The sequence below is a fragment of the Oncorhynchus mykiss genome, chromosome 17 (assembly GCF_057628025.1).
Source record: "Oncorhynchus mykiss isolate SJ-2025 chromosome 17, ASM5762802v1, whole genome shotgun sequence".
NCBI classification, from domain to species: Eukaryota; Metazoa; Chordata; class Actinopteri; order Salmoniformes; family Salmonidae; genus Oncorhynchus; species Oncorhynchus mykiss.
In genome coordinates this window covers 61,132,952-61,147,594 of record NC_143038.1, presented here as the reverse complement: position 1 = coordinate 61,147,594, position 14,643 = coordinate 61,132,952, and the positions used below count along the sequence as shown (strand labels likewise).

Genomic DNA, 14,643 nt, shown 5'->3' with positions numbered 1-14,643 from the left:
TTGGTGATATGGACCTACACCCTGTTCTATTGTAGATGATATAGTAGAACTTGGTGATATGGACCAATATTGCTATAAATTTAAGTAATAATGATAAATAGAACGATAAGTGCACCACAGTTTTTTTTTATTATCCTTTAAACTCCTACTATGGTTGTAGCCATCAATTGTCCCATTAAATATCACTCATTAGCAAACGTATTTCATTTCAACTTCACATTTCTCTAGTATAGGCTACTTATTGTAATGAACGATTTCAGCAAAATGCCTGCGATGAGTGATTGGTATGGATCTTTTTTTGATTATCGTCCCAGCTCTACGATATAGAGATCTGGCATCCAAACTTTCTTATGGGGCACTTTTCTACGCTATCAAATAGCTCCCTTCACTGTAAGTCAGAAATTTATCCACGTTTCAAAAAACCCTGCAGTCAAGTAAAACTGCAGTCAACCCGGTCACTGAACAATCGAGTGCCATTTGGCATCAAAGTAAAATCACTCACAGGCCTATATATATTCTCACAGGGGAGAAGAGAAAATGGAGATCAGACCCCTATATAACACTTTGATGAGGCAATGGCTGGTTGGAGAGCCTACCTGTGGTGACAGCCTGCCAGCCCAGGGAGAAGGGTGTCCTGGCCTGGATAGTGTATGTGGTAATTGGACTGTGATTATCAGGCCCCGGTCTCCAGGAGAGAGAGGCTGTGGTGTCACTGATTTCTTCTACATGGATGCTGGTAGGTGGGCCTGGGGGACCTGCAGATATGGGGCACAGCCAGGCAGGGAGCCAGAGAGAGGGGGGTGGTCAGAGAGAGGGGTGGGGGAAAAGAGAGGGAGAGACAGTGAGGAAAGAGAGAGAGGCAGAGAGAGAGAGTGTGTGTGAGAGCGAGAGAGATATCGAGAGAGAGCGACCAAGAGCGAGAGAGAGAGCGCGAGAGTGAGCGAGAGAGAGAGCGAGAGAGAGCGAGAGAGAGAGAGAGAGCGAGAGAGCGCGAGAGAGAGCGAGAGAGAGAGCGAGAGAGAGAGCGAGACAGAGAGAGAGAGCGAGAGAGCGTGAGAGAGAGAGCGGATTGTGATAAAGGCAGAGCAGGGAACAGTGGTGTCCTGATCACTGTCCACCTTCAGCAGAGGGATTACAGCTGGCAAAATCAGTTTGGTGAGCAAACCGCAGGGAGCCTTTGTATCTCATTAAATTCAATGATATTTTCTCAACCTAAAGAGAGAGAGACACATCTCAATCTGACCATCTTTTCAAATGATCAGAGTACAGTGCCTTCACATGACAATTAGAGGCATAAACAGAGAATAAAGAAGAGAATAAACACAGACTGCTTTATGTTTCACCAGAGGATTTTAGCTCCACGGATACATTGTTAGTCTGTATTAGTGATTTAAATACTTGGATGGCTCACAACTTCATCTAGCTAAATCAAGACAAGACCGAGGCACTTATTGTTGTAGTCAAAGCACAGAGAGAGCATCTAGCCGCACATTTTAATTCAGGGGCAATGAACATTGCTAAGGTGTGGCCGTTTCTCTCTCAGGCTGATACAGCGAGACTCATCTATGCTTTTACTACAAGCAGGCTTGACTACTGTAACGCTCTCCTGTCTGGTCCCAAGAAAGCCATTGGTCAACTGAAAAATACATACAGAATGTTGCAGCATGGGTACTGACCAAGACCAGATGGAGAGAACAAATTTGTTTTAGAATGAATTTCAAGTTTCTTCCTTTGGTTTTTAAATCCATTCATGATTGTGCACCCCAATACATGTAAGATATGCTTTTAAGTTATGTACCCAGTAGGTATGTTGCCATGGATAACTGAACCAATCAAGTGACCAAAAACTATTTGAGTGGGAGTGTTGCCTAGCAAAGTGCATTTTCTATTGCTATGACCTTCAATTACCTTTCAAGGACACGAGGATGGCTTTTCACTGACTTTCCAACATAAAATCGCTTCTGTGAGGTTTGCAAGGTTTTTCCCGACTACAAGGCTTTTCAACCCATATTGAATGTGTGACAGTGTTAACATTTGCTTGATGCTTTATCATACTAAATAAGCATTTATAACATAATTAGTAAATACCAATCATTGATAGCATAAATAAAAGTATCTTTCATGGAATATTGCTTGTCCTGTATAGACACCTCGGACCACCAGGTCTGCTGCGATGGAGATGCTGTCCACCTTGGTCTGCACTGCACAGGTGTACTTCCCTGCGTGTCTCAGCTGGATGTTCCGAATCATGATGTCCCCAGCGGAATGCTGCTAACATGCAACACAGACATGAACAAATAGGCACACAAACGCACACACACGCACGGAGACACACACACACACACACACACACACACACACACACACACACACACACACACACACACACACACACACACACACACACACACAATGATTAATATACTGCAGTAACATTTTAATATATGTAATTAAAATACATGAAATATGCGGATTTGACAACAACATGTGAGCAGAAAAAAATGTTTGATAAACCTATTCAGGGTCTTCGTATGCTTATTATTGTATTATAATTCTAGGGTTTAAACTATTGTGTTTTTACAGGTTCTAAAAGGGTGATGGGCATACCTATAAATGTGAGACAGGCAGAGTACTTACATTTAATCATAATAATTACACAAATGTATTCATACAAATGTGCTGATTTTAGCTGTAGAAGAGTGGCCTCATTATTTCAATGATCAAGCAAAGCTTAATAGTCTAAGTTCTCAAGTACTTTTCATTATGTTTCTAATCCCACTATCATTTAATCAGCCCACCACTGAGTGGAGTCAGGACCAGTGTTAAATTGGATGTGGTAAGAGCTGCTGTATCATCGCAGGGATCCATGACGTTTCAATGAAACAGCGTACAAATGTGTTTCACTCCAGAGATGGTGTCATTTATCGTGGTGTCATTTATCATGGCAAAAGGAAAACGCAATTTAGATTTTAAAATATTATAAAAAACATGACAACCTGACCATATACTGTACATGTCTCCACTAATCACTTCTGGAACAATGTTTATCATCACTCTTCTTCAGACAGGGGAGCTAAACAAGGCTATTTGAAGTGTTTTGTTGTTACCGTAAAATGTAAATGAAAGAAGGGAAAAGTTTTGAGCTTGGTAGGTTTTAGGGAGGGGTGGGGAATATGTAATGTATATGTCATTTCAAAATAAACTACGTGCAGCACATTTTCAGCCCATTAATACACATGATCCAAACATTCTCTGCACTGCAGATACCCTTCTCTTCATTGACCTCACTTATACTAAAGGAAGGGAAATAGTATCAATGTTCCAATGTATCACCAGCTTCACCCTTTGACCTTTCTCAGTGACATTTCTGAAGGGGGTTGAAAAATCTGTCTCTTTAATTACAATTATTTCTTTTTTTTCATGGGAGAGCAGTGGCATAAATAAAATATAAGCAATCTGCAACACGGCGTAGTAAAGACGTGTGTTTCTTCCTATTCATTATGCATTGCAGTGCCCCTGACAAGCATGGTGTAAAAGCGTGGTACTCGGCACCATTTCTCAGACATGACACTTTGATTATAAATGGGAGCCTTGATGGCCCCGCAGGTTCTTGGAATCGGGAGGGAATATTCAGAGGCTTATGCACTTACACCGCCCACTTTTTCAAAGTATCCGCCGTGGTCGCCAAAGTGGATCAGCTGCTCGTTGAAGAACCAGGTGAACATGAGCTTCAGAGACGGGTCATGAGTCACCTGACACGGCAGCACGATGCTCTCTCCTACAGTCACGTCCAGGGTGGACGGTGCCGTTGTGATAATGGTCGGCTCTGGAAAACAGCACACACACTACTGTTAGTGTGAATGAAACGCATACAAAAAGCATTACATGATGGAGTACTATGTGAATTCCCCAAGCTAAGAGCACTGTAAAATATTATTCCAAATGTTTTGCAAAAGGAAATGTTCTAATAACTTACCTGTTTTTTAAATGACTAATTCAACAAACAGATGGCCACATGTGGAAGTAAAAACACACTAACCCAGGACAAAAAACGACTGTAATTACCAGAGTTAACCAGTTTTAGCCAGCCAGAGGTTACAGTGTGGGGACTAATGGCTTGTCTCCCTGTACAGATGTAGGATTTCATTTGATCCTCCTGATGCAGTTGAACTTTCCAGCAAAGCAGGAAATGTAAAACTTGTAGTGTATTTGAGGTTTAAAAAGATTTCTGAAGTTTCCACCTGATTTTCCCTTACGGAAAATGCATCAACCCCTACACAAATGACCACTAATTATAATCCACATTTTCTGTTGCTTCATTACCATTTTCCTGCTGTAGTAAACTGGCTCAAGTTAAGATCCTAAATCTGTAACTATATCTTAACTTGAGCCAGTGTACTATATATATATATATATATATATATATATATATATATATATATATATATATATATATATATATATATATATATATATATATATATATGTCACTGTGAGCTCAGCCTTCAGTTAGTAGGTACAGTAACTCCCCCATCTGCAGACTGCAGTGCAGAACCCCAGACTGCTGCAGCCAGTCAAAGAACAATAAACACAAGTAGGGCTCCTCCTTCACAACACATTCTCTATTCAAGTCTCTGCATGCATGTGGTGTGTTGCTGTTGTTTCACTGGGGAATTAGACAGCATCCCTCATCTCCAGCATGAGTGTGAGCAGAGACAAGGAGGATAGGAGCACGAGAGCAGAATGATCAGAGAAATAGGAGCCGCTTTGTTCTGATGCTGTACGATGCTTGTCTCCCTCTTGGGGGTGCTGTGAGTACTCGGTTGAAATATCCACTGAGCGCCGACTAAATTAACCACGGCAAATGATCCCTGGACAGGCAGCCATAGATTCCTGCAGAAAATGCCGGCAGTGCAGTCGTCATCCAGTAAATTCGATACCTGCATTGTGTTTCCTTTATGTGATTTATCTAGTCTCTTTCTATTATCAGAGCAGAGTGATATCAGCTGGTAGGTTTGGTTAGACTACAATGTGATGGTGTTTTAAAGGCTCAGCCCTATTCCAGGGAAGATGAAATGGGGGGCTATAACGTGACACAGTCAGACCCTCACAAAAGGGACATTTGCAGAGAGAACACATTTATTAAATGTTCATCAATGCCAAAAGGGTTGAAAGGGAGAAAAAAATGAGACAAATCTACGCCTCCTCTTTCCCGACAGGTCCCTTGGGAGAACATGGCAAGAGGAGCGTCAATGTGTTTTGGTTCCTTACAGTAATGCCAATGGGCTTTTTTACAGTCTTCTGATCACATGTTTTTTGCACTCTTCTCAGTAAGGTATCCTTATGACATGTTTTTTTTGTTGTACCAATTTATACACCTAATGACATGTCAATGTCAAGCCGAAGTGCTGAGAACATACAGGTGAAACGTCCAATGCAAACAGACACAGCAGCCTCTCACCTAATGTGACAGCAGGTGTTCTAAAAATAATGGGGCCAGATGTATGGTCATGCCTAGTTAGCTCTGAGGCTGACCAGAGCAATTAATTCACTGTAAAGATGGGAAAACTTCTCCTATTACTCAACTCAATCATCATTTGTGACAGATCGTATGGATAACCCTGGTTGGTTACATGACCTCAGCTGACTGAGCAGAGCTCTCCAGCGTCATTTGATTGATATCTATATTGTATAATGCCTTGTTACCTACTGTCGTTATAAAAGCGAGGAGAGTACCCATCTCACTAAGCAGGGTCAATCAGAGACAAGACAGAAAGCTTGTAACCACCCCGACAGATAGATCCCACTACTCCGGGGACGGCAGGGAGGAGGAGCAGCAGAAAAACCGGAGGCAGAAATTGCATAGTAATAATGTTAAAGTGGGAGGTTAAGGGGGGGGGGGGGGAGAGCAAGAGAGAGAAGGCTGGGCTGTTTACAGTGTGAATTAATGTGGGCTCCATCCTCTCCGGTCTCTGTGGCTCGCGGCTGACACGCTTCACTCTGCCAGTGCCTCTGCCCAGCCGCTGCTCATCTCACAAACAGCCAGTCATACATGAATAATGCTCTCCGATGAAACTGTAGATACTGTCACTGAGGCAGAGACGCCCCATCAACCCCTGTGGAGACTCCTCCCCAAGTTGAATGGCCTTAGGTGGGGTGTGTACTCCTCTCTGGAGGTGTACATATTCTTAAGGCCCTCTGCTTAAGGGTGGCTGTGTGCACTTGAATAATGCATTAGGAGCATTCCAGAGTCACGTGGTTGAGGAGTCTTCAGATATAACAGGCAGAGCGAGGCAAGACCTTCCAAGCTCAGAGCCACACGGCTGCTCCCCGGTGAAGAGGGTTCAAAGAAATACAAACACCATGTGTAAAGGGTTTTCACTGGGAGGTCACAGGGCCTTTGTTAACATACCAACCTGTTTGAATAGGTGAGGGCTAAACAAAGTCTCTTTGAACAGAGCTGGTGCTCATGACTTGAGTAGCACTTTGGTTCCTCGTTATTGTCCCTATGCATTCCATAATGTTTTCAGTGCATAATTAAAATGTCCCTCAATACTTCAGAATAAAGTATACTGTAACTAACTAACTTCTTATAGGGTGTCTGCTAGAGATAAATTGTTCAAACCCAATCTTCATTTCCCAGCCTTTTAGATCAAGGAAACACATTGGAAGTCCTTTATCATGCTGAGAAAAACAAATTCTTCCAAAGCCATTCAACATGAATACTCCACATTTTCCTCAAGACACAAAAATGATTCTCTCAAGGACAAACCTCAATGGAGCATTGGTTGGTGAGCAAACTTTGTGTAAATAATGAGACATATTGTCACGTTCTGACCATCGTTCGTGTGTGTTTTCCTTGTTTTAGTGTTGGTCAGGACGTGAGCTGGGTGGGCATTCTATGTTGTGTGTCTTGTTTGTCTATTTCTATGTCTGGCCTGATATGGTTCTCAATCAGAGGCAGGTGTTAGTCATTGTCTCTGATTGGGAACCATATTTAGATAGTCTGGTGTGTGGTGTGTGTTTGTGGGTGATTGTCCTTAGTGTCTTGATGTCCTTGTTCTGTGTGTATATGCACCAGTATTAGGCTGTTTCGGTTTTCGTTACGTTTATTGTTTTGTAGTGTTTGTATCGATTCGTGTTTTACGTTAGTTTAAATAAACATGGATCGCAATCTACACGCCGCATTTTGGTCCGACTCCCCTTCACATACAGAAAACCGTGACACATATTCTAGTGAGCTGCTCTCAATACTCTATTCATACTGTCTATAATAGTACATTTGTAGCTACCTACTTATAAGATATTCGGTTATATTAACATTTTACATAAATGTTCCTTCGGCTTCAACAAGGCATCAATAACTACAGTCTGAATCTCTGACTCATTGCAGATGAATAGCTTGTGCAGTTGAAACACCTTACAGAAGTCAGTCTGAAATCTATATGTTTTTTGGATAATTTTCTTCTGCCCACAACCCTTGAAAGAGCACCACATAAATCGTCCAGACAACTTATCTTCTGTCCTGCACCTACGAAAAATCACACCACTGGAAGTGACAAAAGCAATGACCACTGCCACCTGTCTGAATTGAGTTTTAGACTTTTGTGATAACCTGCTGATCCAAGCAATCCTTTTTACAGCACAACACAAGACAGAAAGACACCTTCAAATGTTATTGGAGAGGTGACATGATGACAGAAAATCACATTGTTGAAAAAGAAACATGCTGAATAATCTCATATACTACTGAGTCTCTGCATTATTTCTCAGACAAAGTAATATAAGATGAATTGCCATCTCAGACATCCACAAACTCAATGTTGAGGAGTTTTGAGGCCATTGATCAGCTGTACCGTTACTAATTGCCAGATTCCATCTCCACTGTGATCAATATTCCGAGAGTCCATTTCCTAATCAAGACTGATGAAAGTGGTTAATATCCCCTCAGCGTTGAACTAATGGGGACATGAACAGGGTTCATCTGTTTTGACTCCTCTGCTGTTGTCTAGGTGGTTTATTCACATCCACAATAAATGAATGCATTGTGACACGTATTTCTCAGTATCCATATAGCCACAGTCAAGTTGAATATCTCCTATTAGGGATGCTCTCGCTGCAGAAATTCCCCCAACTAAACAGGTTTCCAATTCTCAATGAAATAGTGCATGTAAATGACCCTGTCCCATTTTCCCTACAGTATCGATTGTGACAGAAAGGCTCAAGATCATATAGGAGAACATTTGTACATCAGCCCCAGAATGCAGCTATCACATACAGTACTTACTGTATGACGACGGAAAGTAAACCATCAAATAAAGCTCATATATTGCCTTTCATGTGAATAATTGAGAGGATAACAGCCGGGCCTATTTACAGAGCAAAGATACACGCAATAATATTTCTTTAGAGTCAGGTTAAAAACTCATAGATGGGTCATCAACCTGAACCCAGAATGACAGTTACAGGCTGTAACAGTGAACTGTTGGGGGGATCCTACATGTTCATTCACAGTGGGTGATAAATGGTTAAAGGGGCTCTGTAGAGTGTTAATAAATAACGCTCAACTCTTTATGTCAAATAGAGTGTCATGCTGTAGATTGAACAGCAATGCACTGTACTGTACATAGCCATTTATCCAGGTGGGAATACTGATATATGTTTTCATTTCTTCACTTTAATTTAAGCAGGGTCATTCCAGTTTTCTGTGGTAGCAGATGATTATAGAGATGAAACGAGCAGGGCATGCAGTGAATGAGACATGCAGTGAATGAGGCATCAGCAGAAAGCTATCCGTGGCAAGGTGCACTTGAAGCTCTCTCTCCACATCCTTGACGGCTGACTTTCTAGCATTTATAATATATGAAATATGTCTTTCATTATTAATCAGGAGAGTAAACAGTGATGGGCTGTTCGCAAACGAACAGCTCTTTTAGAAGTGCTCTTTTTGGGAACCGAATCACATCGGTGAAAGAACTGTTCATTTGGCTCCCTGATTTGCATACAGCTACTACTGCTTGTTGAGCTTCAAACAACAATTATCTGCAAATAAGTTACAAAATAATTATCTGAAGATGGTAAATCCTCACTGCAGAAACAATAAATAGTTGGAAGAGCACTGAGTCATCTTTTTATTGTAATGTGCATATCACATCTGGCATAATGGTAGCCTACTTTTTGGGCTTTAGATTAGAGATTAGCACATTTTTCATGGTTCTATGTTGTTTTGTTTGCGAGCTAAATTATGCATCTCTTTTACGGTGATGCAGTTAACCAAACATATTTGGAAAGCCCATCACTAGTGGACATGCTGTAATATGCATTATCTGCAGGTACTATCGGTGCTGCATTTTATAGCTAAAGGACTCCTGAAGTATAATTTGTGTCTAAATCTGTTGTCATCTATTACTTTTTTTTTTGCTAGCTTGGGCCATCTACACTACATGACCTGCTCGTTGAACATCTCATTCCAATATCATGGGCATTAATATGGAGTTGGTCCCTGCTTTGCTGCTATAACAGCCTCCACTCTTCTGGGAAGGCTTTCCATTAGATGTTGGAACATTGCTGCGGGTTCTTGCTTCCATTCATTCACAAGAGCGTTAGTGAGGTCAGGCACTGATGTTGGGCGAATAGTTCTGGCTCGCAGTCGGCGTTCTAATTCATAATAAAGGTGTTCAATGGGGTTGAGGTCAGGGCTCTGTGCAGGCCAGTCAAGTTCTTCCACACCGATCTCAACAAACCATTTTGTCTCTTGTATAATATATTCTACACATTAGCTTATACTGGATTAAGCGTTCATTTTTCTTAAGTGGAATTTTATTAGTTAGGCTCCAACTTTCCCTCCATATTGTGCCAACATTAGTTCTTTCTAAGTCTTGGTTCCAATAGTTAAGAGATTGTCAGATGGATTGTCAGATGGATATGCTTTCTGCAATCTGCAAAGTTTTGTATATCTTCCCTATCACATGAACATCCTTTTCTGACTCAAATAAGATTATCTTAAGGTTGTCCAAGATTTTGTGATATGTAACTTTTAAGTTTCATATATTTGAAGCTTCATTGGTCAGTCCAGAATTACTTTTTAATTCTGTCAAATAAATGTATTTCCTGTTACCAAGTCATTTACGGTTTCTATGCCTCATCTTTACTACAGGCTGTTCACCTACTAATCTCACCGCAACCCCCCTCTGGGTCTCTGATCACTACTTTGTTTCCTTTTTTCTGTCTCCCTCTCCTCCAACCAACCCTAGCCACTCAGCCCCTACCCAGATGGTCATGCTCAGTCGCAATCTTCGCTCTCTTTCTCACACTACTCTATCCTCTTCACTCCCTACTGCTAAATCCTTCCTCCTCCCATCTCCGGATTCTGCCTTTTCGACCCTACTCTCCTGCCTTTCTGCATCCTATGACTTGCACAGTCTCCTTTCCTCTTGGCCGGCTCGGCCCTGCCCTCCTTCTAAGTGGCTGAATTACTTACTGCGAGCTTACAGAACAGGGCTGTTGGCAGCTGAGCGAAAATGGAGGAAAACTAAACTTCCGGACAACCTATCATCCTTTCACTCCCTTTTATTCCTATGTAACCCATCCCCTCCTCCCTTCTCCAGATCTATGACCTCCCATTCCTCACTTCATTCCTCAACTCGACCCTGACCCCTGGCTGCATCTCTTCCAACTTAAAAATGGCCAGAGTCGCTTGCCTCCTAAAGAAACCAATACTTGACCCCTCTGATGTCAAAGACAGACCAGTATCCCTTTGTTTTATTTCCAAAACACTTGAGTGTGCAGTCTTTGACCAACTCTCTCACAATATTTCTCAGAATTATCTTCTTGATGCTAACCAGCATCAAGACTGGTCACTCAACCAAGACTGCTCTCCTCTGTGTCAGGGAGGCTCTCCTCACTGCCAAAGCTGACTCTCTCTCTTCTGTTCTCATCCTCCTAGATCTATCTGCCGCCTTTGACACAGTGAAACCATCAGATCTTTCTCTCCATCTGTGTCTGCACCACGTACTTACACTACTGGTGTCCCCCAGGGCTCAGTTCTAGGCCCTCTCCTCTCTGTATACACCAAGTCACTTAGCTCCCTCATATCCTCACATAGTCTCTCCTATCATTGTTATGCTGATGGCACGCAACAACTTTACTCCTTACCCCCTTCTGACACCAAGGTGGCAACACGCATCTCTGCGTGCCTGGCAGATATCTCAGCATGGATATCGGCCCAACACCTCAAGCTCAACCTAGAGAAGACGAAGCTGCTCTTCCTCCCGGGGAAGGCCTGCTCACTCCAAGGCCTCTTCATTACAGTTGACAACTCCACAGTGTTCCCCTCCTAGACCCTGGACAACACGCTGTCATTCTCTGCAAACATCAAAGCAGTGACTCGCTCCTGCAGGTTCATGCTCTACAACAGTGATCACAAACATTTTCTGAGTCAAGATCACTTGAGTAGTCAAAAAGCAAGTCCAAATCTACCGCTCAGATTTTTTAATAAACATGACTTAAATGTAACACTAACCTAAAAAAAACAGTTGTGTAGGAATTAGGTTTGTGCAGTAGGCCTAATACATTATTACAGCATATTGGCTATATGCCTATACCACCAATATTGTTCTTCTCAGACCATATTATATTTCAAAATGATTTTTCCCAGTCAGATCTCGTTTTTTCCCCCCTGAGTTCTCAGTTGTAATGAACGCACTAAAATTGGAGATTTCCGGGTTCCCAGTTGTTTTGAACACAGCACTATTCTCAGTAGAGGGAGAGAGTAGCAGACGGTCCACCTCTCATGGTCCCTGCTCTCTCCATACTTTCCTCCGGTGAGACTGACAAGAGCGAGGGGACACCATCTTCTACCTGATGGCGAAACTCAAGTCGCACCGCATCTGCCTCATGCACAAATTCATGTTGTTCCTTTTACCAGAGAAAGTGAAATATTCATTGATATTATAATAGACACGACAAGCTGCTAATAATAATACAAATGCAGGGCTATCGATACACTTAGCTACTCATTTATTGCAGATGCAGTGCAAGTGGAAGTTGGGAGAAGCACGTTTAGTTTTGAAATAGTGTTGAATAAAAACAGTGTTGACAGTTCTGAATAAAAACTTAAGACACGAACTCACTCATAGAAACAACAGATCTTTTCTGTATTCTTTGTATGTCTCTCATCATGGTTTTAAAAGTCATGAAATCTCATGTAGGGTAGTGTCAAACTTCACTGTCGCATAGTCATGGAATCGAGCTACCCATCTCCCTGTCCGCCGGGGAGGCGGAGTATGTATTTTTAGACAAATTAAAATGGTTAAAAACGGGAACACTTTGCCTACCCGGTGCGCAGGGCTTCTGAATCAAGTGGTTGACTGGATGTTGTAGTTCTCGCATGTCACCCCACTAATCTGCACATTCCATTGGCTTCCAGTCGAAGCTTGAATCCACTACAAGACCATGGTACTTGCCTAGAGCAGCAAGAAGAGCTGCCCCTCCTTACCTTCAAACTATGCTCAAACCCTACACCCCGACCCGAGCACTCCATTCTGCCACCTTTGATCTAACACTCACACTTAACTCCCCCCCTTTACTAGCTCTGACTTTGCTGAAAGCTACATTATTGAGGAAAAATGTACTGAATATGAATGTGATATGTGTTTGTCCCACCTAGCTACAGTATCTTAAGATGAATGCAACTGTACATCGCTCTGGATAAGAGCTTCTGCTAAATGACAAATGTAAAGGTAAAATGTATCAGGACACCTCACTTATGCAGTTACAATCTACAGTATAGGATAAGCTGTTTTCAATAGAACAACATCAATCATTAAATAATTGCACCTATGAGATTTGTTAGGGGCCACAAAAGGTGACCGACCAGTGTTTCTATGGCAACCATTTTGCAATGATAAAACGCAAGGGAATTCCAAAAGGTATTTCAACCGAGCACCTTTTAACTCTGCATTTCAAAGGACTTTTGCGATCGCTTAGTTGTAGAGGGAGGAAAATTCAATGGACCCTTGAACAAACATGACACAGTACTCCACAGCAGCGACTTTGTCTTCTATGCTACTGTAACATTACACTTTAAAGGGAGACAAAACATATAGCATTTCTCAGTGCACTGTCACATGCGTTAAAAGCCTCTCTGTATTATTGAGATATCAAGACTCATCCCATCCCCCTAGTGCCTTCAATAGTACCATTCAGGATCAGCAATATACTGAGCTGACGTCAAGGGGTGGGAAAGTGTTTTACCATTCGTTTTCATTGAATAATGAAAATTCCTGACAAAATTCCTGACAATTCCTGACATTTAATCCTAGTAAGAATCCCCTATCTTAGGTCAGTTAGGATCACCACTTTATTTTAAGAATGTGAAATGTCAGAATAATAGTAGAGAGAATGATTTATTTCAGCGTTTATTTCTTTCAGCACATTCCCAGTGGGTCAGAAGTTTACATACACTCAATAAGTATTTAGTAGCATTGCCTTTAAATTGTTTAACTTGGGTCAATCAAACGTTTTGGGTAGCCTTCCGCAAGTTAACAACAATAAGTTGGGTGAATCTTTCCCATTCCCCCTGACAGAGCTGGTGTAAATTAGTTAGGTTTGTAGGCCTCCTTGCTCTGTAAACTCTCCTTCCAGACTCATAATAACTTCTTATGGCTGGGGGGCAGTATTGAGTAGCTTGGATGAATAAGGTTCCCAGAGGTGTCCAGAGTTAACTGCCTGCACCTCAGTCCCAGTTGCTAATATATGCATATTATTAGTATATTTGGATGGAAAACACTCTGAAGCTTCTAAATCTGTTTGAATGATGTCTGTGAGTATAACAGAACTCATATGGAAGGCAAAAACCTGAGAAAAAATCCAACCAGGAAGTGGAATCTGAGGTTGGTAGATTTTCAACTCAGCCCCTATTGAAGATACAGTGGGATTGGTCATGTTGCACTTCCCAAGGCTCCCACTAGATCTCAACCGTCTTTAGAAACTTGTTTGATGCTTCTACTATGAAGGGGGGCTGAATGAGAGGGGAATGAGTCAGAGGTCTGCCAGCAGTCACGTGCTGGTCATGCGCATTTCACATGAGAGGTATCTCCCGTTCCTTTGCTTTTCTGAAGACAAAGGAATTCTCCGGTTGGAATATTATTGAAGATTTATGTTAAAAACATCCTAAAGATTGATTCCATACATCGTTTGACAAGTTTCTACGGACTGTAAAGGAACTTTTTGACATTTCGTCTGCAACTAGTGAACGCGCTTCGTGATTTGTTTACCAAACGCGCAAACAAAAGTAGCTATTTGGACATAAATGATGGACATTATCGAACAAATCAAACATTTATTGTGGAACTGGGATTCCTGGGAGTGCATTCTGATGAAGATCATCAAAGGTAAGTGAATATTTATAATGTTATTTCTGACTTCTGTTGACTCCAACATGGCGGATATACAGTGCCTTGCGAAAGTATTCGGCCCCCTTGAACTTTGCGACCTTTTGCCACATTTCAGGCTTCAAACGTAAAGATATAAAACTCTATTTTTTTGTGAAGAATCAACAACAAGTGGGACACAATCATGAAGTGGAACGACATTTATTGGATATTTAAACTTTTTTAACAAATCAAAAACTGAAAAATTGGG

The 14,643-nt window shown here is 41.7% G+C and overlaps 1 protein-coding gene across 4 annotated transcripts in view; it reads right to left on the bottom strand.

The window, feature by feature from the left end:
* LOC110494608 (contactin-4) overlaps positions 1–14,643 on the bottom strand; it is a 215,710-nt gene that overhangs the window by 10,210 nt on the left and 190,857 nt on the right. For 2 of the 4 annotated variants that reach the window (XM_021569831.3, XM_021569832.3), the window contains exons 13-15: positions 3,651–3,826; positions 2,151–2,271; positions 597–755 (exon numbers count right to left, since the gene is read on the bottom strand). In XM_021569831.3, coding sequence (XP_021425506.3) covers positions 597–755; positions 2,151–2,271; positions 3,651–3,826 — 456 coding nt within the window. The remainder of the gene's footprint in view (positions 1–596; positions 756–2,150; positions 2,272–3,650; positions 3,827–14,643) is intronic. The other 2 variants (XM_021569833.3, XM_090206182.1) reach the window with 1 other exon arrangement.